Source organism: Sebastes umbrosus, chromosome 21, assembly GCF_015220745.1.
Source record: "Sebastes umbrosus isolate fSebUmb1 chromosome 21, fSebUmb1.pri, whole genome shotgun sequence".
Lineage (NCBI taxonomy): Eukaryota > Metazoa > Chordata > Actinopteri > Perciformes > Sebastidae > Sebastes > Sebastes umbrosus.
The window spans coordinates 3,002,718-3,027,695 of record NC_051289.1 but is presented as its reverse complement, the minus strand read 5'-3'; the positions used below and the strand labels follow the sequence as shown (position 1 = coordinate 3,027,695).

At 40.7% G+C, this 24,978-nt stretch overlaps 1 protein-coding gene across 2 annotated transcripts in view; it reads right to left on the bottom strand.

Annotated features, from left to right (window-relative positions):
• The window catches only part of drosha (drosha ribonuclease III), a 106,949-nt gene that overhangs the window by 22,730 nt on the left and 59,241 nt on the right, over positions 1-24,978 (bottom strand). For both annotated transcript variants that reach the window (XM_037757115.1, XM_037757116.1), the window contains exons 23-25: positions 21,232-21,302; positions 11,048-11,092; positions 6,514-6,671 (exon numbers count right to left, since the gene is read on the bottom strand). In XM_037757115.1, the coding sequence (XP_037613043.1) occupies positions 6,514-6,671; positions 11,048-11,092; positions 21,232-21,302 (274 nt within the window). The remainder of the gene's footprint in view (positions 1-6,513; positions 6,672-11,047; positions 11,093-21,231; positions 21,303-24,978) is intronic.

The window sequence follows — 24,978 nt, the reverse complement described above, 5'->3', positions numbered from 1 at the left end:
CACTAACAGAGGACAGCTTGCTTCCGTAATCACTTCTCTCTCGCCCACATTGTTGTATAAGAGGGGCCGACGAGAGGATGGAGAAATGAATAAATTCTAGTCACTTAAACTACAACAGCAGCACTTCTGGAAGTGTACAAAAACTTTCTGCCAACTTGACATCCAAACACACGCCGCCTCTGATCTACGATACTGCTCAATTATTTGATCTTATGGATTCATTTTAGGGCTCTGATCGGCAAGAATATGGCGATATGATACGTATCGTGATACAGGGGTTACCATTCAATATATCGCGATATATTGCGATACTTTTTTAAAGGGACTGTTTGTAATTTTTTAAGCGTATAAATGCACCGGGTCGGGACACATGCGCGCACGCATATGTGCACTCGCGTGTAGCCGCTCTCTGCCTGCTTGCCTTCACTCAGACAGCAGATTGTCGCTGTTAACAAGCATTTCTGAATGTTACAAATAGTCCCTTTAAATCTAATTTTAGGAAAACTGTCTTAATATAAAGAACACTACCATATGCATAAAATCTGGGCAAAAAAAAGTCACATTTTTTATGCAATTTACATTTATCACTGTCCCTGTAACATCCAACATCATAGCACGACTTTCAGAGGGCTCATACACTAAGAGGACATCTTTGCAAATTAAATAATGTATTGACTGAGTATATTTTTGTATATAAACTATTAATCAAAAATTCATAAAAAAATCATGATACTCAATATTTTCGATATTTTCTTACACCCCTAATTCATTTGTGGATTATTTTTTTCCTTTTTAGTTTATGAAATGTCCTGAAATAGTGCATCGTAATTTCCCAGCCCACTGTGACGTCTTCAAATTGCCTTCGTCGCCCATATCCCACTTCAATATTCAAACATATATTGCATAAAGGACAGTATTTTTGATAGATAGAGTTAATGCAGGGTAAGAACTTGAAAAGTTTCTTTTTTTATTTCCGTCTGTCTCTAAGGTCCAGAAGTGAGCTTCATTAGGAGGGATGGACACTGCCTGACGCACACTCGCACATTAAAAATAATCACAGAGCTTCTTAATGAAAAGGCTCTGCCACAACACACCAGAGAGTGGTAGAGCGGAGGAGGGGTGGAGGGGAAACGGAGGCCGGTGGGACGCTGAGAGAGAACTCCCCGTTCATTCTGCTCTACAGCACTGTACATGCGAACACACGTGTCAACAGGTTTGCAGCGGGAGATCCATAGCATGCATACTGTATGTGAGCTGGGAGATGGAGGAATGCCAGAGAGCGTATGCCGGGGTAGAAACAGATTGAGAAGGTGGAGCGTGAGCTAATTTCATGTCCAATAGGAGGCAGAGCGAGAATAGCGGAGTGACAGGGAGAGACGAAAAGGAGAGAAGAGATAGAGGGGAAAGGGGAGAGATAGAGCGGGTCAAAGAGGAATGCGTTGCTGTGTGAAGCGGCGCAAAGAGCCATGCCTTATTCACTTCAACAGCAGAGGCACAATGCTCCAGTAAGGTGGGGGAAATTGAAGTAAAGTGTGGAGCCGAGGTCTTTATTCGCCTTTGACTTTGATCTAAAATACCTTTAACAGTCCCTCTGAGGAGGCGGCGACAGGCTGCCCGCTCCAAAAGAGGGGAGCACTCCATCTTTTTACGGCCATTTTTCCTCTCGCTTCTTAGGGAAATAGTGTTCTTGTTTCATATGTGTGAGGTTCAAATGTGTAATCTGCAGCTGCTTTCCACATAGTGTTACTGGGGAAGCTACATAGTTTTGGGTAAAGGCAACAGAAAAAATGTATGGTATAAGAATACCTTTTACTACATCAAAAGATCAATATAAATTCAAAATGGTACTTCAATATAATGAAATCTCAGGGTCCATTTTAGCAGGATTACACTCAACAGACAAAGAATTAAGTGTTTTCACTGCAGAGGACAAATATCGCCTTGGCTTTAAAGTTACAGTACAAAAGATATCAAATCTGAATAGACGAGCTATTTAATGGACTACCTGATGTTAAAGTTCTTCAAATAGCATATTAGGTGAAATATTTTCACATTAGTTTTCATTGTCAGGATGTCTTGAATCGCACCGTTTGAGTCTTGTTTAAAGGTGCAGTGTGTAGGATGTGGCAGCATCTAGCGGTGAGGTTGCAGATTGTAACCAACTGAGAACTACGGTGGCCGACGTGAAAATGTGAAAAGGCCAAATGGTCCTATCTAGAGCCAGTGTTTGGTTTGTCCATTCTGGGCTACTGTAGAAATGATATTGTATTATATTCCATTTCTGCCAATAGATCCCCCTGAATCAGGGGTCAGCAACCTTTACTGTCAAAAGAGACAATCTGTCTGGAGCCGCAAAACGTATTTGAGCCTTATAATGAAGGTAACACCGCCTATATTAAGTCTAATGCAGAGAGGACCCAGGTGCAAACGAGAGGCAGGACATTGAGGATCATCTTGAGGAGAGAGTCTTGAGAGTGAGTTTGTTCTGGAAATGTCTTTCAATTACCTTCTTTGTTGTTTGCTAATTTCTCGCCGCAGAAAACAAACAAATCTGTTCACGCACTATTTCATTCTCCATTTTCCTCGGAGAATTTTCTCTTTTTTTGTATTTGGAAACCTAATAATAATAATAACTTCAATTTATATAGCGCCTTTCAAGAAACCAAAGGACGCTTAACAAAGACATAAAGAACACAACAATGGAACATAGCAGTAGCTAGAGGCCATAGGCCTTGTTGAAGAGGTGGGTTTTGAGGAGTCTTTTGAAGGTGTCCAGAGATGGTGCGTTGCGGAGCTCTGTGGGGAGGGAGTTCCAGAGGGTGGGGGCTGTCACACTGAAAGCTCTGTCCCCAAAAGTTCGCAGTCTTGTGTGAGGGATGGAGAGCTGACCCCTGCCTGAGGATCTGAGGTTCCGGGACTGTGTGTAGGGGTGGAGGAGGTCAGATAAGTACTGAGGAGCCCGGGCGTTGAGGGATTTATAGGCGAGGAGGAGGATTTTGTAGGTGATGCGGGACTTGACCGGGAGCCAATGGAGGTGGATGAGGGTGCCTACTGTAGCTAGGGAAACTCGAGACTAGCCAACGTTATTGAGGATTCGCAAAATTAGAGGATAAGTGCCGGGCCGTAGACGTACGTAGGCTCTGACACACAGTTCAGTTGACTGAAATGTTTAAACTTATTTTATTATTCAGTGTAGACGCTACACTTTTTTGCAGTTGGAGAATGTAAGAATCACTTTAGGCCTACAACATTGATGAATGAAAGTTAAAATGTTAAAAAAGTATTCATTTCTATATCATTTTTTGTCAAAGTCACAGGGAGCCACTGGAGAGGGGCTAAAGAGCTGCAGGTTGCTGACTCCTGCCCTAAATGCTACAGACTGTTCCTTTAAATACGGTATAAGTACTGTAATTGAAAACATTGGTATCACCGAACCCAATGGCAATTCATCATCATCATTTAACATTATTTTCCACCTGAAACTGGTTGCTAAATGGCATTTGAGAATGAAGCAGCAACAAGGCCTGTGTGCTAAAGTTATTACTGTTTATGTATTTGTCATAGAAAAAAAAATAATAGCAAAATTCAGAATCATTGCATTTACTGAACTTTTCATTTTGGACAACCTGAATCTATTTAGTAAAATATAACATGCATAAATTAGAGCTGCAATGATTATTCAATTAATCAATTAGTTGTCAACTTTTAAATTAATAGTCAATTAATCAATTTGAGTAATTTTTTAAAGAAAGAAAGTAAAGATTCTCTGATTCCAGCTTCTTAAATGTGAATATTTTCTGGTTTCTTTACTCCTCTGTGACTGTAAACTGAAGATCTTTGAGTTGTGGACAAAACAAGACATTTGAAGACGTCATCTTGGGCTTTGGGGAAACAGTATTTTTCACCATTTTCTGACATTTTACAGACCAAACAACTAATTGAGAAAATAATCGACAGATCAATCAAGAACGAAAATAATCGTTAGTCGCAGCACTCGTATAAATGTTTCAATGAACTACTGTCAAAGTTGCAAAGCGAAGTGCACTTTCATTTCACAAATACTGAACTTGAAAAGAGATGGATCTTTTTTTTTTCACCGACGGTGAAATTCTTGCAACACCCAGCTCTTCCGCTGTGAGAGGAGATAGGAAGCCCAGCGCCTGGGGGCCACAGCTCTCCATTTCTGCTGTCTGATAGTAGCCTCCGGTCTCCGCCGCCTCTAAACAGGGTCAACTCCCTTCCCTTGCTTCTTGTGCTGTCGTCTTATAGGTCACCCTGTCCTCTATTTCTGCATGAAGTGGAGGGCCAACCTGGGGTCCTGTCACCTCATCTGCTGCCTACCTTATTGTCTGACCTTCCTTTCTGTTATCCGAACTCGTTCTTCTCTCCATCACGACAGCCTGACCTACTTTGGTATAACCTTAGGTCCTTATGGTCAGCCGTCGCTCAGTTCCAGCTTTCAAGTGAGTCCGCTCTATTTAGGTCAACCTGCCTTTGGCCGCCAACGAGCTAATGAACATAAATTACCCTGAAAATATATCAATTATTTCCTTTTTGCTCCAGGAAAATACAATTCTGTGAAATAAAAAATGCATTGGGGTTCAATTTCCACCTTTTCTACCAAATACAACGAGTAAAGGAATTGGATGTGATGCCAAGTTAGAATAAAAATATCAACCTTGAGTTGGAAAGTCCTCAAAGTAAAGCTCAGCGGGAGACAAACCTCTGGACCTCTAATCGACTTCACTGACCATGAGTGGGGAGAGCTTTGACATTTAAGTGATGGATTAGAACATACACAGCAGTGTACTGTATGTGTGAATGTGTGTACATGACACACACTGACACACACACTCATACACAGAGCAATGTCCTTGTGGCAAACCTAAGCAAGCAATTACAGAGTGCAGCCTGCCAATAAGATATCAGAGGTGTGCTGCCAAGGCTAATTTGCTTTAGCTGTCAAACTCACTATTGTGTTGTGTTGTAAAGCAAAGAAGTGAGCTAAGCTTCCCTTGCAGATAGCGCTCTCACACTCCGGATCAGAAACACCTCAGATTTGAGTGAACAGTCTCATTAGTGACGACGTTTTCTTATGAAAACAGCAATCTTTTTTTAAAACTTGCATTCTAACGATGAACGAGGAAGGTGAAATTGGAGCTACACAATGACGACATGTTTGTTAGAAAACAGGCCAAGCCGGCCAATCAATTTCAAGACGTAACTGTAGAAGGTTTCTAACTTTACTGGCTATTGAACAAATGTCATAGTGGAAGGTTGAGAAGAAAAAAACATGTCCAATGTCAGCGCTGAATCACCAGAGCATCACTATGAAACGTTGCAATTAACAGAGAAAAACAACCCCAAGAAAAAAAACCAAAATACAGGACTACTGCAGTATTATGCAGGACGAGAGCTAGTTAATGTTAGCTGTTAGCTCCGTGCAGGACTGTGCTGTTTACCGGCTGCTAACAGCTAACGTTAATTAACTCTCATCCCGCCAAAAACGGGAGGTGCCATTACATTATGGTGCATTCAAACTCTATTCAGTAAAAATGAGTGTTGAACGAAGGTAAATTCTTACGTTATCATGATGTGTTCAAATGCAATCTTGTAAAATGTAGTTTTTGGGGATGTTTTCACAGCAATATAAAATAGATAATTATAGATATTAGAAAGGGAATTCCCAACAAAAACCAGTATGCAAACATTAATAAAGGAGTGAAAATTGAAGTACATTCTTTTACTTTTGTTTTTAACATGGTATCAAATTGGTATCGAGAATCGTGGAACGTCACCGGTATTGGTATCGACTACTAAATTTCTGGTATCGTGACATCCCTAGTCTAAATTAAATTTGGATAAAAACCTAATTTAAGTGAGAATCCAGGAATTCACAAGGTGGACTGAAGTGTGACAATGAGAGAGAAAAATCTGTCAAATACGAGATGTGGCTGCAATGAATGAAAAAGAGAATTTTTAAACCCTCTGCTCAGGACAACCCAGTGAATCAAAAACCCCATTTCCCATGAGGCGCTGAGGTTATGGCCTCCCAGGTAGAGGCAGACTACAGATATGGGGACTTCAGAGTCCCTCGGGCCTCTCTCGCTCTGCTGTGAAACCCTTGGATTAGGGACTGGGCTAAAAAGCAGCGAAAGAGAGAATCTTTCACTAAGGTGCTTTGAACGTGACATACAAGACATCACTTGTTATACAGGCAGTCTTAGTGACTGTGAGGAAATGTATAGGCTGCAGGGGGTAAACATAATGATGATGTGGGTGGAGGAAGCTGCTGCATTCACAACAGATAAAACAATTTAAAATGCTCGACGTATGATAAAACTCCCCGCATCTCAGATCGTATTATATATATTATAATGCATCATGCCTCATCACCAGTCGGGCTAGTTCTGCAGCATCCTTGCAAATTGCATCTGGCCAACCAGTGCCTCGCTTTGCATTTTAATTGGCTGTAACTCCATTATCAACAGACAAAACAGTGACCGTACTTACAGGGTGAGGTGGTTGAAGCCCACAGTCCTCAAAGTGAAGGCTCTGGCCAGAAGACGCACGTGTGTGAACAAAATGCCAATAGAGTCCTCGAAGCTGGTCAGTTTCTGGAGGACTGGAGATGTCTCAATCAGCTGCCTGTCCGTCTGAGGCTCCTGGACCTGGTCAAGGAAAAAACATAGCACCTGATTCACCAGATTATAGCTTTAAACTAATCTGCATCTGTAGTTCCTTGGCAGGTCAAAACAAAGAGAAGACAATAACAAACAGTACAGAGTAAAAACAGAAGTTATACGAGACGGAACACATCACAAATGTATGCTTGTCAGATAAAAGCAAGTCATGACGACTATAAGACAGAACTCAAGGTCAGTGAGTAGAGAGCTGAGCAGCTTTTAACAGACTTTTTAAGTTGATTTTGAAAGTGCTGATAGAGCTGCAGCTCCTCACATCGCCAGGCAGGGTGTTCCACTGATCTGAGGCTTTTACAGAAAAAAGCCGATTGCCCGAATGCAGTGCGGCGAAAATGGTATTGTACAATCTCGTGTAGAGGATATTCTTGAGGCTCTAATAGAATTTACTGAGCGAGTATACACAAAGTCACATAGTGGAGGAGGGGCCAAGCCATTTAACATTTTATTAACCAGGCACAAATTCAAAAATAATCTAAAATTCTCAAAGCTCAGTAAATTGTATTTCTCCAGTACCCTACAGTGACCAACATGCAATGGCTTTTTTTTTTTAAGAGTTTGTTTGCATAAGGACTCAAGAGGTCTTGTGGCTGTTTCACCAGCCTGTCCTCAACATGTAATGCAATAAGACATATGGTAAAGGATCATAGCATGCATCTTGGCCAGTGAGAGTCCAGTCCAGAAAGAGACAGTTTCTAATATGTCTAAAATTTGCCAAGTTGTACTTAATGGTTTTAACCTTTTTTTGTTTTCATTTGTTTTGCATTTTTCTTAGGGCACTTTCAAAAGCCAACATTTAGTCTGTTTTAATCGAATTCAAACTCGTTCGTTTGGGTAGTGGTGAGCACAGTAATCATACTCTGGCAGTCCAAAACCGTTTGCGGGAGGTAGTCTCAGACTAGTTCGATTGCGGTGAGAATATAATCGGACCCAATTGCAGAGAGTGAACCAAAATGCAGGCCTTTTGGCTTTTCTTGAACTGGACACAGGTAAAGGACAGGTTAACATGAGTGGGAGAGGACTGACTTGGACTTCTGCAGAAGACAGATGTTTGCTTGACATCTGGGCCAAAGGGAACATATGGAATATGCTAAATTAATTAGTGACGTTTAGCTTGGCAGCTGGTTTTGAGTGTATACAACAGTGTCATCTGCATACATTTGTAGTTATATATCATGCTGATAGGGGAGAGATGAGTAAATGGTCCTATATTTTTAATATCCATTATTTGTGATAGTATGTCATACACTGTTGCATACTTTTTGCAAGTATATTATAGGTATTAATCTATGACAGAGTAAAACCAAACCAAAAGGAGAAGAAAATATGTGTCCATTAACAAGCAGCGTGACCACTTCAAGAATCCTTGAACCAGAAACACAAAAAAAACAAAACCTGACAACCTCGCTCAATGAAGTCGTTCCACATAAGAGCGTCAAATAAATTCCTTAAATGAAATGAACCTCTACAGTATGTGCTGCTTGAGGGCCTGTTTAGAGTGTGTGTTTTTTTTACTCCGCCTCAAAACAAACTCAGATGATCTGCAGCAGATGGAATCTCTCAGTCATTAAGTTTTAAGTAAAACAGCTCGCTTTTTTTCCCCTCTCTCTCTCAATCTGGTGATTCAAACGGTCAATTAATATCTCTGGTGACTCAGTCGTACTGTAAGTCTCGTTTGGTCTTAAGCAGGCTATATATCAGAGACTCCTGGGCCTTGTGACGTTGATAAGTCTTGAAAGAATACTTGTTGGTTTTGAGAATCCCTGTAGATTATGTCTTTAACATCAGCTTCAGGGCTTGGTGAGTTAAGAGGTAGACGGGTTCAGCAAAAACACGCGGCTCGCTTTGACGACAGTATTTGCTCATGTCTGTGCTCATTACAGAAAGAAATGGTATGCTAAAAGAATATGTGCGTGCATGTTTGTTGAATCAAGAGATATCCTTATGGGTGCATTAATTAGACTGCTAGAAACATCTAATTGGTCTCTGCGTGGAACAACTGTAAGCTTGACCAAGACATCTTTTCCAAAGAAAACAGAAACATCGAGCCACATAATTTCATGTGGACATTCAAAGGGAACTAAAGCACATTTAAATTGACTCTGATAGCATGCTCCGTTCAGCTGTACATAAAGTGCCCCAAAAATAAGAATAAAGAGAGCTACATCCAAGGCTCTCCGGGGGGAAGATGACCACTTTCTTCATTTTCAAGCATCTTCTTTGTCTTGTGTTTTCATGAAGAAATGAAGAGTAAACAGCTTTCTCAGAGTCTCCCATGTCAAGCCAGTGCATAGAGCAGAGATGTAGCTTTAAACCCAGTATTTTAATTGGAGTGCTGCCGGTAATGTCATGGTTCCATCTTCCGATACGTCCTTAAAAACATTTCGTTTCTGCCATTTTTTCCCCTCTGTTAATTAACGAAAGGCGTTTAAATGTCATGCATCACAACTAACGGCATCTGACGAGTTCAGCACTCACGGGCGCTAGCAATCCTTCAGGGGGAATGGCCAGCAGCAAGGCTTCAAACGAAGTGAAGAGAGGGGGAAAAAATCAACAGCAGTTGTAAAAAAAAAATAAAAAAACACTTTTGAAATGGCTTCAAAGCATCACTTTCAGCTCAGTCCAGAGAGAAAGCAGAATCAGAGGCGAGGTCATTTGAGGCCCAAAAAGCCTTGACGCTCATGTATCTCCCCAATAAACCAAAAGAAAAAAATATTGAAATACAGACTCAATGACGTTTTGGTAAATTATTGTGGAGAGCCGGGGTTGATGATGCGCTGGTGCGAATCGAGCGAACACGAAAGACATAAAGATGTGCCGCCTGTCAACCATGAAGCATTCCACTGCTCTCTGTAAGGCACGACGGTGGCGAGGCTAATGTATGCGTGTATGCCAAAGACGGGTGTACGCATAATTACCCACGCCATGGCGCGCTGCCATTGCCATCCACTCAAACCTCATTAAGACGGCTCCTCTTTCACCTCCGTTTTATCATCCTCGTCTTGGTGGGCAGGAGAGGGGGGGAGGGGTGACATCTTGTTAATTCTCAGCAACACTTTTGGGCGTAGTGTTCTACCCTAAACTCCTGAGGGCCTTTCATCAATTACAGAATAAATAATTAAATAAATAAGGATGTTTTTTTTTCCTTGTGTGAAACTGCTTAGATTATATCATCTCAAGCCGAAAGGTCAGGATGCTATCAAGCTACCAAGAGGTTGGCACAATTTAACAGGCGTTACCCCACTGGCAGGGGACCACCCTAAGGAAACCTCAGACACACGCAGTGTGTGGTAATGAGGCCGCAGCTCAGAAGCGGCTAATGACTACTCATGCAGCACACTGCGGAGGTTCCCCCCTCGCACCACAAAGCGGTTGTTGGGCTGACCTCGGGGCTCCACCCTGACCAGGGTGCCCACCGCTGGGGCGTCCGCTGTGCAACTCACCAGGAAAATAGACTGCTGGATACAATGGGTTTATTCTGAGCACTGAGCAGCTCAAACTAAAAAACATCCAGGCGCTCTGTGGAGCTTCAGCATTTGGGGATGAAAATAAAGAGGTGAGGAGGCAAAGATGAGGAATCATACATATATATATATAGTGTATACACACATAAACAGAAACACAATGTTATTTTGGGCCAAACATGGATATGCAAAAATGTACATATGAAGACGCACTCATGCACACGCAGGGGGATGAAGAGAATAAACTGCTTAAAGACGAGTCTCGGCATCCACACAAAGAAACACTTTCTCCACACAAACACATCAGAGAGAAGGATGCCTGACGGTCCCTGGAGGCCCCATGTGATCCGGGACTGTAATCCTGTTATGGCATCTTTGATCTCTTCTTCCAAATCCTAATTTCAAACAAACACTGTTGACATGTTCAATGTTTCTGGGCAGATCATGCAAAAGCAAAAGAACGGCAGAACAGAGGGAGAGTGAAGAGACGGAGAGGGGGTGAGTGCAAAAAAGCACCATGATGGAGAAAGGAGAGAAAGGAGCAACGGGCGAGGAGGAAGAGAGACGGAAGGAAATGAAAAAGCGGATTAGGGTCTCGACCAAAATGGAGAGCAGCGAGACACGGCAGCAGAACATTGAAGACTAGTGGAAGGCTACTGGGGGCCTTGTGACAGCTATAAAGAACTCAGTCAGCCTCAGGCAAAATAACTAACAGCTTGCCCACCTCTGTCAGCAGCACACACACCAGAAAAAACATACATTCAGGCTGGAAAACTTCAAATGGGAGGACGCTTTTTGTGTCTCGGGGGTTTGAGGTGAGTTTTAATGGGAGGCACACCTAGCCCAAAATAAACATCAATAACAAAACATCTCTCAACCAACCTGCAGGGGGTGTGGTGGGTAGTGCAGCCAGACCTCCTGTAGGCCCTGCAAAGACACAAAAGGAGGGGAAGAGAGATGAGCAGTTAGAAAGGAATTACAGCATTTCCCTTTGGTGTGAGGGTCATCTATGTAAAAAAAAAAAAAAATGCAATTCTAACAATACATTAACAGTATAAATAAACATAATAAATTATAAAAAAAAATATTTAAAAAAAATAAATAGTAGCAATTACAGCCTTGTTTGCCCCAAAAATAATTAAAAACAAAAACATTGCATGTAAAAAGTTGATTTTTAAGCATTTAAACATTTATTTTGTTGAATTTCATCAGCCTTGCACACCTTCTGTGATGCAATAGTAGCAGTAAATAGTTTTTATTAGCTACTCTGATGGACAGGAAACCTTTATACTAACACAAAGTTCTAATTTCAGCCTGCACATATAAGGAAAAAAACCTGCGCAGACTGTTGTAATGTGAGCTTCAGGTAAGATTTCTGTTGACAGGCTTATTATCCTACACATCTATACAGCTGATTTGTATGGATGTGTATGATAATAGCAATGTGTTGTCTATTAGAGCCACCAGCTGTAAATCGCCCAAGATAGCTGTAGCTAACGAGCAGCATGGTCTTCCGGCTCCTGTTGTTTATTAAAGCGAAAGTAATACATTTTTTGGCCACTTGGGGGCGGTGGAACAAGCTGTATACAAAATATTGACATATTATTGATAGATAACATTTGACTATTTGGCTTAACATCCAGCAGATATTGAGCAACCTTAGCATTTATTTGGAGTCGTATTTTTGGACACATCGAGGAATATATTTTCAGTATTAGCTCAGTTTTGCTCCGCTAACTCCAAGGGTTTAATCTGGATCTTTAGCAGCTAAATACTCCACTATTTTCACCAGCTAGTTGCTAACTTTGGTGCCATTTGGTGCCGGGCAGATGTACGGTACAGTCGGTTTATCAGAGCTTTTTTGCTGCTTGCTGCAGCTAGAAATGTGTTAACGAGAGTGCAAAACATAAAATTGCAATCATAAAAGCAAAACAATGTTAAACAAAGATGTGAAAATGCTTTGTTAAGCCGAGGAGAACTGAGGGTCATAAGTCTGTGTGGATTTGTTCCTCTGAGCAACTCCTTTCATATTACCCACAGTCATTTGATAATATAGAAATATGAATAAGTGTGGCTTTAAAAAAGTGCCATTACTGGTGGTAATACGCCAACTGAAAAAGCCTCTGAGACTTTACTTGTCAGCCTTGACAACTCGCTCTTCACCAACAAAAGAGACAGCAGCTCTGCCTCACAATTTAACACATTAATGATGAAGTTTTGTTATTTATGATTGTGCCGCGGACAAAAGAAAACTGAGATTGCGATGATGCGCCGCAGATGGTTCTGTGTCAGGGACGCTGTGCATTCCTTCAGTCCATCAGGTGCCATCAGCAGCCCCAATGGGGGGCGGTGAAATAACAGCGAACGAGTCAGCATCTCATTTTCAGCCCAAGAGGTCTGTCTATCGACCACCCGCTGGGGAGCGGGCTGGGGGGCCTGTGGGATGTGGATTTGAGCGGAAGGCGAGGGGTGTTGCGGTTTGAGGGGTTGGTGGGATTTGGCTTTGAGAGGTGTGTTGTCTCAGGAGACACACATTGACAGTGCCGGACTCCTTTTTGCCTCCCCCCCTGCCTGTGCAGAGAAATATGTGCAAGATCAACATGTTTCCTCAACCCTGATCTGAGGTTACCACACAAGATTGAATGGTAGAAAAGACCGAGGCTGAAAAATAGACAGCACAGAGAGAGAGAGAGGGAGTAGTAGCTGTGGCTCTCAAGTTGTTGCCAAGGACAACGCCAGTCAGAAGCAGTTTTGGGCCTGAGGTCTAATGTTGGGTGAGTCATAGCGGTGATAGAGATGTGGCAAGGGCCTCTAAAGTACAGTATCACTCAGGTGTTTAAAAGGTTCAAGGAGATAAACCTTTAAAATGCGGCACTAGCCCAGGGGGGGGGTTGTGTGTGGTCAGCGGCATCGAATGGGCGCCTCATCTCATCAACCCACCCAGCGGGCATTCGCCTTGAGCGGCCGATGAAAAATTCATGAAAGTGGTCAATACATTTGAGCAAATGCTTCCTTCTGGTTGCTTGTCTCTTGGTCCGGGACTGTAGCTGAAAAGCACTAAGTACATCGCAGGTATCAAGTCGACACGGAGCCCGCTTGCGAACACAACACGGGCTTTCGACGTAGTGATTTATCCGCTACGCGAATTGATGTAAAATGCACACGAAAGTGATGCATCTAAAACATGAGATACACGTTTGTATTCAGAAAATGAGGGAAAAAAAGAAGAAAAAGAAAAACAAAAGAGAGGAAGTGAAGCATACACAAGTTGCTTCGGTTTGTGATCGAGGCTTGTGATTAAAATCCGTCCACAGGGCGAACACGATCCGCCCACATGCTGTATATAGACCCGAACAGCTAATGTTTCAATTACAGCTATTCCAAAGACAAGGCAGACAATGATTAAGCCAGCATCGAGTGGGGATTTAAGAATAACAACAGGTTTTTTTCTCCCAACTCTTTCTCTCTCTCTCTCTCTCCCAGCACGAGGGAAGGTATAATTACTGGGGGCACAAATCATCATGTGCAGCAGCTGAATCTCAGCCATTTGGAGGATGGAGCTCTTGTGTTACAAATAGAAAAAAAAAGAAACATATGCAAACATGTTTATTTGAATGTCAACGGCCAACCCGTAACGAGAGAAAAGCTAAATGAAAGGCAACTTGATGAAACCTCGTCTGATCTCCGTTTTAAGGTGGGCTTCAATCAGCGCTTCTCTAACCCACGGGGGAATGCACACACTCAGGGCTCACAAGCCAACCGTGAATAGTCAACACCACTATACCCTCTACCCACACGCTCTCTACCCACACACACACCCCCTGGGATTGTTGGCCGTCCGTGATTGGGACATAATGGTGCTCTTCTCTGACAAGGTCCAATGCTCCTTGACAAATTGGTCTCTAGCTACGGGCTGCCAATCAATCCATCAAACGTAGTAGTGCAGCGGAGGAATCGATAAGAGATAGCCTCGCTAATCAATACCAACATAAAAGCAGGCCTAAGTCCAAAACAGAGGCTTCTGTCAGCGGATGGTCAAGGTGATCTTCCAAATATGAGAAAACTAATGTAGAGTCTTTGATGGAGTCCATCACGTGAGGTGGAGGTGAAGAGCACAACTTGTACAGTTCCTCTGTGAATGTGCACATTTCATTATTATTTTTTCTCCACTAATGGCTGATGAATGTGCCGATTAGAAGTGCTGCTCCGTCATAGTCGACTAAGCGGTCACTTTGGTCTTAGTCGATCAAGATTTCTTAAGTCAATTATTTGTTTCTTTTACGTTTTTTTATGGGCTGTCAATCAATTAGAATATTTAATCGCAATTAGTCACAATTTTTATTTGTTCAAAATGTACATTAAAGGGAGATTTGTCAAGTATTTAATACTGTTATCAACATGAGAGAGGACAAATATGTTGCTTTATGTAAATGTATGTATGTATGTGTTATTATTGGGAATCAATTAACAACACAAAACAGACATATATTGTCAAGAAACCCTCACAGGTACTGCATTTAGCATACAAAAATATGCTCAAATCATAACATGGCAAACAGCTGACTTGACTATGACTTGCCCCAAACTGCATGTGATTATCATAAAGTGGGCATGTCTGTAAAGGGGAGACTCGTGGGTACCCATAGAACCCATTTACATTCACATATCTGGAGGTCAGAGGTCAAGGGACCCCTTTGAAAATGGCCATGACAGTTTTTCCTCGCCAAAATTTAGCGTATCTTCCTAGCATTATTTAGCCTCTTTTGTGAAAAGCTAGTATGACATGGTTGGTACCAATGGATTCCTTAGGTTATGTAGTTCCGTGTGATACCAGTATCTTCAATCTAGCTTTAAAAATGAGGCTACCTACTACCAATCATTGATTGAGGACAGCCCTACTTATTAGGAATTCAGGAATGTGGGTGTTCGGAGTTATTGGGCGTGTGAGGGTTGGGTGGGAGTCGATAGAAGAGTGGGTTTGGTTCGTGGTTTGGTTCTTGTTATTGTTCATATGTCCCATCTGTCAATTCACAGACCAGTTCACTGTCTATTGTTCACTGTACTGGTGTAAAATCAATAAAAAAAGATTTGAGAAAGAATGTGTGCATGCATTCATCCTACAAACCAAGGACACCGTGGAGAAAGCAAACACACTCACATTCAAACACTGGACATATTGGCTGTAATTGTCATACGACAAAGCACACAAATTGCACAGATATCAACAGAGAACAGAAAGCGAAATTTGGGGGGTTGAAAGGGTAAAGAGCAGCCGAGTGAAAAGAGAAGTGGAGTGTATTGTTTAACAGGAAAATAGAAACGCTCACTCATTCTCAGAAAGGCTCGTGCCCAGTGGATGTTCTTTTAAAAAAAGGGAACACAAATGAATAATGTGTGTTTATGCAAAAAAAAACTATCTCCTAACAAAGACAGAGGGGTTACTGTTACTGCAAGCCAGTGAGGTGACCTTAGTATGGAGGGAGCTGTCAGTCAGCCTTTCACCTGTGTGTGCATGTAAGCCTAGCACACTCTACTGGTGTACCAAGAGACCAGAGCAAGATCACAGTAAGTCATGATTATCACGTACAGTTAAAACCTGATTTACATGCAATTCATGCAAAAAACACTCAGTACAGAATAAACTCTTAACAATATCAAAATGTGGAGAAATTGTTTAAATATTCAAACCGTCTTTGCTCGAGTCGGTTGAAAGCGAACCGCTCTAAAAACCCTTGTTAGGGAGTGAGGGAGGCAGGAAGATAGATGCCACACTACCAATAGTGACCATCGCAGTGCCATGGTGACCGTGCTCAGTTGTCACAGCAACCTTGGTGTTTGAGGGTGCATGCTTGTTGTGGTGGTGTTAATAAAAGCCAACAGATTAGCCCCTGGGTAACTAGTGAGATCATCATTATGGTGATTGCTCCTCAAAAAGAGGCACTTTCCCCCTCAGGACGCCACAGTGACATCTTTCCCCAGCAATATTGCACTGCCGTGGAGTCCAGGTTGGGAGCAATCGAGCAGCTCCCCCCCGAAGAAGATGCTTCCTGCCTCTCTGCTGATGCTTTAATAACCTCCACAGTAACATCATTAGCAAATTAGCATCTATTGTTTCCTCCGGGCTTCTGTGTGCAATGAAGCTAGATTCCATCCCCGGCAAGAGCCCCGTTGTTTGGGAACCAGTGCCAGCTAAGGTGATATGTTGAGAGGAAAAACAAGGGGACGGAAATAACTGTTGCGCTCCAGCCATGAATGCCATACCAATTACGGAATAACAGAAAGAGGGAGAGGGGGAAAAAAACGGGGCCACTGTTTGTCTGGCTGGGTCTTGAGGTGGAAATTACATGCATGCTTTGTCTTAGGTAGTCAATTCTGAATTCCACCTCCGGAGTTGCGGAGCTTTTGTGTTGACTTGTCATAAGAGGACTGGAGCAAAAACATCTGTGGGGGTAATGACATCCTGGAGTGTTAGAGAGAGGAGAGAATGGAAAGGGAAGACAGAGAAAACAAGAGGGAGCAAAAAGAGAGACACCAGCCAGCATCCTGTTGTTGCGGAGAGGAAAAGGAGGGCACGGGATTGATCACCCATGTGTGAATGGAATACCACACCGACAAATAGGAGCGGCAAAACCTTGCGAGGTGTGATAAAGAAAAGTGTAGTCCTTCAATTTTTGCTTCTCATTAGTTTGGTAATGTGCTGTGTGAAGACCCATTCGGACGTGTTAAGGCTAGAAATAGAGAAGGATTCGAGTGTTCCTGCAGACCACAGAAATGGATCGGTCCGTCCATCTCTCTCTGGTCTGGCCCCACAACTCCCCCCCACCACCACCCTCACACCCCATCATCACACCACCCGGCTGGGGTTTGGCTTTCTGGTCTGTGTCCATCTGTCTCCTCTCAGCTTTGTATGACGGAGCAGCCATCAGGAGGATTCAGCAGGGGGTGACAAGCCATACTATTTCAATCCTCAGTCTGCAATGTCTAAAAAGTCTTCAAACACAAAGTGGAAAATATCTCAACTTTGTTGAACGTCTCTTGGGAATCTCAGTCACGTGCAACCTCACCAACATGCTCCCTCGGCATCCATCGTTCTGTACTGCATTAAGTGTGTGATATTACAGTAGAGCTGAGCATATTGACTCTATTTAATGGCTTTATTGGTATGAATGCTGTGGAAGCACAACCTATGTTCTTCTACAAAAAAATAGAATTCTTTCTATATTATTATTACTCCTCCTCCACATTTTCAATGTAGAGACTTCATTCAAACAACATATTCAGCTCAATTAGGACATGCCGTCTTTACTTTTATCATGCATACCTTTCAGAAATATACGTTTTCTCGCAAATTTTCCCTCATTCAAATGAAAGTTCAAATATGACACAAAATCATGCAATTTCAAGCCCTTATCTACTCATTCATACATTTATGCAGAAACTCCATTCAAACTACACAATGTTCCTTTCATCTTTCATATATTCTGGGTATTATTCAACATTTTAAATCCCATTAAAGCTTTTTTTTTAAATATTCAACCTTCTTTGAAGCTTAGTAAAAATGCCCTTCTCAGATTTTTACATCAGTGTGTATTGGATGGAGTGTTCGGCATAACGAGTAGGTACTTTTAGTTTTGGTACTTTGCCAACTAGAGCTGTCAATCGATTAAAATATTGAATCGTGATTAATCGCACGTTTTGTATCTGTTCAAAATGTACCTTAAAGGGAGATTTGTCAAGTATTTAATACTCATATTAACATTTGAGTGGACAAATATGCTGCTTTATGCAAATGTCTGTATATATTTATTATTGTAAATCAATTAACACAAAACAATGACAGATATTGTCCATAAACCCTCACAGGTACTGCATTTAGCATAAAACAATATGCTCCAATCATAACATGGCAAACTGCAGCCCAACAGACAACAACAGCTGTCAGTGTGTCAGTGTGCTGACTTGACTATGACTTGCCCCAAACTGCATGTGATTATCATAAAGTGGGCATGTCTGTAAAGGGGAGACTCGTGGGTACCATTTTCATTCACTGATCTGGAGGTCAGAGGTCAAGGGCCATGCCAGTTTTTCGGTAGTGGCTAGAAGGGAACCAGCAAACTGGGGAAACTCTCGCGAGACTGTGAAGGTTAGGCATTGACCTTGAATAGTTAAGGTTAGGGCAGGTCGTCGGGCAGTGAGTCTCACAAGAGTTTTTGCAGATCAGATTTTGCAATTTGTGGGCTTGGAGTGTTATTTAGCCTCTTTCATGACAAGCTAGTATGAAATCAGTGGTACCATAGGCTTCTGCTACAACCTCAAAATCCTGAGTTGTGTTAATGTGTCAAAGAAATTAGTGGCGTTAAAACAAATCTGCATTAACACGTTATTATCACATTAACTTTGACAGCCCTAATGCTAATACTTCTGTTCTTTTGCTTGAGTAATATTTTGAATGCAGGACTTTTACTTGTGAGAGTATACAGGTTTTTTTACACTGTGGCATTACCTTTACTTAAAGGAACAATATTTAGAACTTAGCGCTTTCAAATGGGTATTGCAGTCCAAATTGAAAACATTGGACGCTCCTCTGGTGTGACTGATAGCAGTTAGCGTGTGTTAGAATCACAATTTGTTTCATATGTGGCAGCGGGGTGTCGAAACGGACCGGATCACACCGGCCAAAACAAAAAACAGACGTTCCGGACCGAAATGGAAATTTCAAAGAAGAACATACCGGCTGTAGCGTTGTTGCTGGAGATGTGTTTCAATTCAACACGTTTCCTTAATCTGTGATGACATATAATGGTCATTTTATGATCTATTACAGTAAATACATTACATATCGGTCCTTTAAGTAAAAGATCTGAGTGCTTCTTCCACCACTGTGCTCTGCTAAACAATTTAAAAGTCTCTTTTTATTGTTGTGCAGATGGTAACTATAAGTACAATTTGACCCCATGTGAATCACATACTTATGTATTCTGTTGCCTGGCTGGTTGACATAAGGAAATAGTTCTCGTTAAACTTCATCTGAAACAGGACAGATGTTTTTACTCTAACTTTGAGGGTCGTGTACAAAAGGCTCGTTAAATTCTTTATCCTTTTGTTAAGAGTTGGAGAAAGTTATTTATGCTTTGGTTACCCTCGTATTGACCACTTTAATTCCTTGTTTTCTTGCATAAGCTCGCACTCATCTCCAGCAGTTCAAAACGCTAAAGAGACACTTTAAAAGTAGAACAAAGGATACAGATCACACATCCCGCATTTGGCCATCCTTTTACAGGCTCCCATTAGATTTTAGAATTGATTTTAAGATCTCGCTTTTTACTTCAGTTGAAAGGTTTGTTGCTTCTGTCTAGTCCTGTCTGAGCTTGAATGTCTTTATTCACCACTAATTTAAGATACGCTAATGGAGTTTTATAGTTATTCTTATTATATAAAATACAGATTTAAAAACAATTTAAACATTGTTTAGTAGGCTTCCTTTTGTTCCATAAAACATGCTACTAATACACCCTGTCTTTATCTCTTCTTTACTCATTGGACGCTCCATAATATCATAAGCATGCCTAACTTCCCTCTCATCTGTTGTCTCCCTGAGTGATGAAACAAACTAAATAACAGCAGGTATCTTTTGTAGCTATGGGATAGCAATGTGCTCAATAATGCTGGTTTATTTTGCATCAGAATACGAAGATGTTTGCATGTTTTCTCTTTGTCTGTATATACTTTTTAACACAGTCTTGATGGTGACGATGTTCCCCATCCTCTGCCTGCTCCAATAGCTGCTGCACTGCTCTTTCTAATCAGGTTACTTCTAACAAGTTCAGCTGGCTTCCAAGAAGTCAGTCTTTACAAGGAAATCTCTCATCATTCAATTAAAGACTTCCACTTCACGACAGCCCAATAACGTGATAACTGCTGTCGACTTTCACAGCCAGAGGACGACTGTAAAACAGAAACCAAGGACGTTTCAACTCTCCTCACGGGAACAAAAACTCAACAGTCGCCACTCAAACACAATGGCTAGCCAACGCAGGAGAAAAGACTCATAGTGAATTTGGCCGAGCGTGGAGAGAAATCAAGGCCAACATTTGAGTAAGAAAAAAATGTAAATAAAAAGCTAAAATGTGACTTCGTGGTTGAATTATTCACCTTCAACCATGAACAAAAATCATTCAAATAAATAAGTTGTTGCAGTCAAATGGAATAGATTTTACATTTCCACCAAATGTGTTTTGGAGGGCTGATCCTCAGTTAATGATAATCTTCCCCAGTTGTTTCGTGGTGTGAGGTTTTCAAAGATTTCGTCCAGAAGCCTCTGATCTGGTCTCTTAACGACTACCGATGCTGATCAAACAGGTTTCATCCATGTGTCCTGTAGTGTGTGGGAGTCACCGACAGGCTCTCCGACAAGCACCCTCAATAGCCGTTTAGAACAAAGCCTGCTGCTACATACTAGAAGTGCAGCAGGTTATTTAATTGACTCGTAACGTTCCTTGCCAAGATAAATGCAAATACTGATCCATTCATCAATTATTCACGCCTGCTGATCACACACACACACTCGCAAACAATAGCAGGTGTCCTTGCTCAGGACCGGCAAACTGCAATGTTCCACAACTCCAGTTCATTTCGCAAGATCAACAGGCCTTGCGATGGCTTCATCCAGATTGTTTCTTTATCTTTGTGCATATCAGTGTACACACAATAAGCAGATAGTCGGACGTATTGCAGGGGTAAAGCGAGATTATGTGAGATCTCAGGTTCTGAGGCTGGCAACGGCTCAGTAACTGTTCAATATGTGTTGCTTGCCAAAACACGCAGTGTGTGGGTTTAAACAAATAAAAAGAGGCGAAAAAAAATCTGTGAAAACATTACAGTTGTGTCTTCCACGAATCGAAATAGGAAAATGTTGTCTAGCGTGTCCGCGGCTCATCTCTATGACTGATGTGTGCACACACAAAAAAGAAAGAGACATCATGCAAATACACATCCTGTGCGTAAAACTACAGCGTGGCAAAGGGCAGAAACCACATTAGAGCTAAGTGATGTATTTAGTCAGTTACCTGTGTGTTGAAAAGCAGTCTACCAAAGAGCGACCGGGACTCCTCCAAGCCTCCTTCCAAATATACAGCACCTAAAGAAACACAAGAATTAATGAGGACAAAATCAATACATTTCATCAGGAAGTGTGTGCTGGATATTGTGCAGGAGGATATGTCCTATAACATGCAGGCAAATTTAAAGTGACTGTGAAAAGCAGTACATTGCACCAGTGCATTGCTGGTGTGAAACATTTCTAGCAATTCTGTAGCAATTTCAGACCGCTCTCGTAATGGAAAAACTTAAAATTAATTGAACTCGGCAATGAGTTATAATTGCTTTATTAAAAGTAGGAGTGCATTTTTATTGCTTTTTGGCGGTGAAAATGACCTCGGGGTTCCGGTGCAGATCCACCTCCCCCTTGTCAGAGCACAAGAGGACGAGGAGGAGGAGGAGAGGAAGGGGATGGTTGCATCACCACATTGAGATAGAACAGGCCAAGGTCACACAAACATCAAACATGTAGCAAGCTGAGTCTGTGTCGCATGCTTAGGTATGAATAGGCCTGACGAACACACGCACACACACAAGCCCACACACAGACCTATGGACTTCATGATCAAACCCTTTTATGGACGCTGTGGAAAAAAGTATAATGTCCTCTTTGTCACTCGCCTACATACTCGGGCGTGACTTATCTGTGCAGATGTCCGCACAACAAACAGAATGTGGTGAATCCAACTTGAGTCGTGAGGGGAAAAAAAACACAAACACAAACACATGTGCATACGCCCACACACACACACACACACACACACACACACACACACACACACACACAGACACACAGACACACACACACACACACACACACACACACACACACACACACACACACACACACACACACACACACACACACACACACACACACAAAAGTCAAGGGACAAAGAGAGAAATTCAATACAGGATTGGTCCCAAATTGCAGAGAGCTGCTGTCACAGCAAGCAAAGAATAAGACAAGTATCCCAAATGTCTCTCTCTGTGGGAATGATATGCAGCGTCTCCAGCTCATTCAGTTGCAATAGGCAGCTCCTTTGCACAAGTCAACTCTCCTCTTGTGTGTTTTGTTGTTTTTCTCTCTCTTCTACTGTTTCTACTAAAATCAGCGGAACTATCATGGTGCCTTTAAGCTGCGTACAACTTCGAACCATCACACTTAGGGTGGCTCATTCAATTTAGAAAGCAATAACCACCTGGCAAATTGGGTATACAATCGTGCAGAGGTTTTTATTATGTGCATAAATGAGCCAGTGGAAATGGGGCGCGGTGCGGTTGCAAGTCTAAATGCGCAAACTGCTTTCATGGACGACATCAAAAACATATGAGGGATTCATCATCTGGGGAGGGAAACTGCTTTCAGATGGCTAACAGGCCATTTACACACACACACGCACGCACACACACACAAACAAACAGTGAAGATGCAGCCTACATAACCGAAACCATAAAGAAATACAAACAAACCACCCTAGCACCAAGACAAACACAAATGCACACCCACTCTATCTGCCTTGCATGCCCTTTACTTCTAAACAGAGTGGGAAATTACTACCAGCCATTGCCCAAATGTTCGTAAAATTTGATTAAGCCTGACAACTTTGTCTCGCCCTAGTAGCTACTTTGGCAAGTAACAGGCTCTCATTCATGTGGAGGACCTTTACTAATGTACAAATCCAGTTGAGTGGTAAAATAATGAACGTGGCTGGTGAATTTGGAACGCACCAGCACCATGCACACTAATATTTCACTATTATTCAGAATATGACAATATTGTGAATTTGATACGGGTCATGCAAACAGCGTATTCTGTTTGGATATTCTGAATTATTACTGTCAATGACCAGCTCTGTGTGTTGTACACATGAATGTATAAGGAGAACTGGATACAGCGATGGAGGCGGGGACCCATTCATTCCTATGAAAGTTGCTCAGTGGCGCATGAAGCAAAGAAAGCTTGACTTTCGAGTGATAAAAGTACCCGGATCATCCGGCGATCTTCCGCATCTATGGGGCCCATAAAGGAGGCGCATTAGCATTTCCTTTAACTCCACCTCACATGAATAGAGGAAGGACAATAACACTGTAATAGGCCATTAGTGCATTTAAACTTTTAGGACCTAATCATTGAAATAAGGACTATGCGTTCGTACTGGGAAGTTGATTTGCAGACTTCTCAGATCTTTTTTTGTCCGCCATTTTTCAGATCTTTTTTTTCAGACTTATTTCAGATATTTTTTTTGTCCGACATTTTTCAGATATTTTTTTTCAGACATTTTTCAGATATTTTTTTCAGACTTTTTTTGTCCGACATTTTTCAGATATTTTTTTTCAGAATTCTTTTGTCTGACATTTTTCAGATATTTTTTTTCGGACATTTTTTTCCAGACATTTTTCAGATTTTTTTTTCAGATATTTATTTTCAGACTTTTTTCAGACATTTTTCAGATTTTTTTTTTCAGAAATCTTTCAAATCTTTTTTTTCAGACTTCTTTTGTCCGACATTTTTCAGATCTTTTTTTCAGACTTTTTTTGTCCGACATTTTTCAGATATTTTTTTGTCTGACATTTTACAAATATTTTTTTTCGGACATTTTTTTTTAGACATTTTTCAGATATTTTTTTTTCAGACATTTTTCTCAGACATTTTTCAGATTTTTTTTTCAGATATTTTTTTTCAGACTTTTTTCAGATTATTTTTTTCAGATTTTTTTTCTGACATTTTTCAGATATTTTTTTTCAGACTTTTTTTTAAGACATTTTTCAGATATTTTTTTCAGATTTTTTTTTTAAGACATTTTTCAGATTTTTTTTTAAGACTTTTTTTGACATTTTTCAGATATTTTTTTCAGACTTTTTTTTCAGACATTTTTCAGATTTTTTTTTTCAGACTTTTTTTCAGACATTTTTCAGATTTTTTTTTTCAGAAATCTTTCAAATCTTTTTTTTCAGACTTCTTTTGTCCGACATTTTTCAGATTTTTTTTTCAGAATTTTTTCAGATCTTTTTTTCAGACTTTTTTTGTCCGACATTTTTCAGATATTTTTTTGTCTGACATTTTACAAATATTTTTTTTCGGACATTTTTTTTTAGACATTTTTCAGATATTTTTTTTTCAGACATTTTTTTCAGACATTTTTCAGATTTTTTTTTCAGATATTTTTTTTCAGACTTTTTTCAGATTTTTTTTTTCAGACTGTTTTCAGATTATTTTTTTCAGATTTTTTTTTCAGACTTTTTTTTCTGACATTTTTCAGATATTTTTTTTCAGACTTTTTTTTAAGACATTTTTCAGATATTTTTTTCAGATTTTTTTTTTAAGACATTTTTCAGATTTTTTTTTAAGACTTTTTTTGACATTTTTCAGATATTTTTTTCAGACTTTTTTTTCAGACATTTTTCAGATTTTTTTTTTCAGATATTTTTTTTCAGACTTTTTTCAGATATTTTTTTTCAGACTTTTTTCAGATTATCTTTTTTCAGACTTTTTTTTCAGACATTTTTCAGATATTTTTTTTCAGACTTTTTTTTCAGACTTTTTTTGTCCGACATTTTTCCAGACTTTTTTTGTCCGACATTTTTCCAGACTTTTTTTTTCAGACATTTTTCAGATATTTTTTTTCGGACATTTTTTTTAGACATTTTTTAGATCTTTTTTTCAGATATTTCTTTTCAGACTTTTTTCAGATATTTTTTTTTCAGACTTTTTT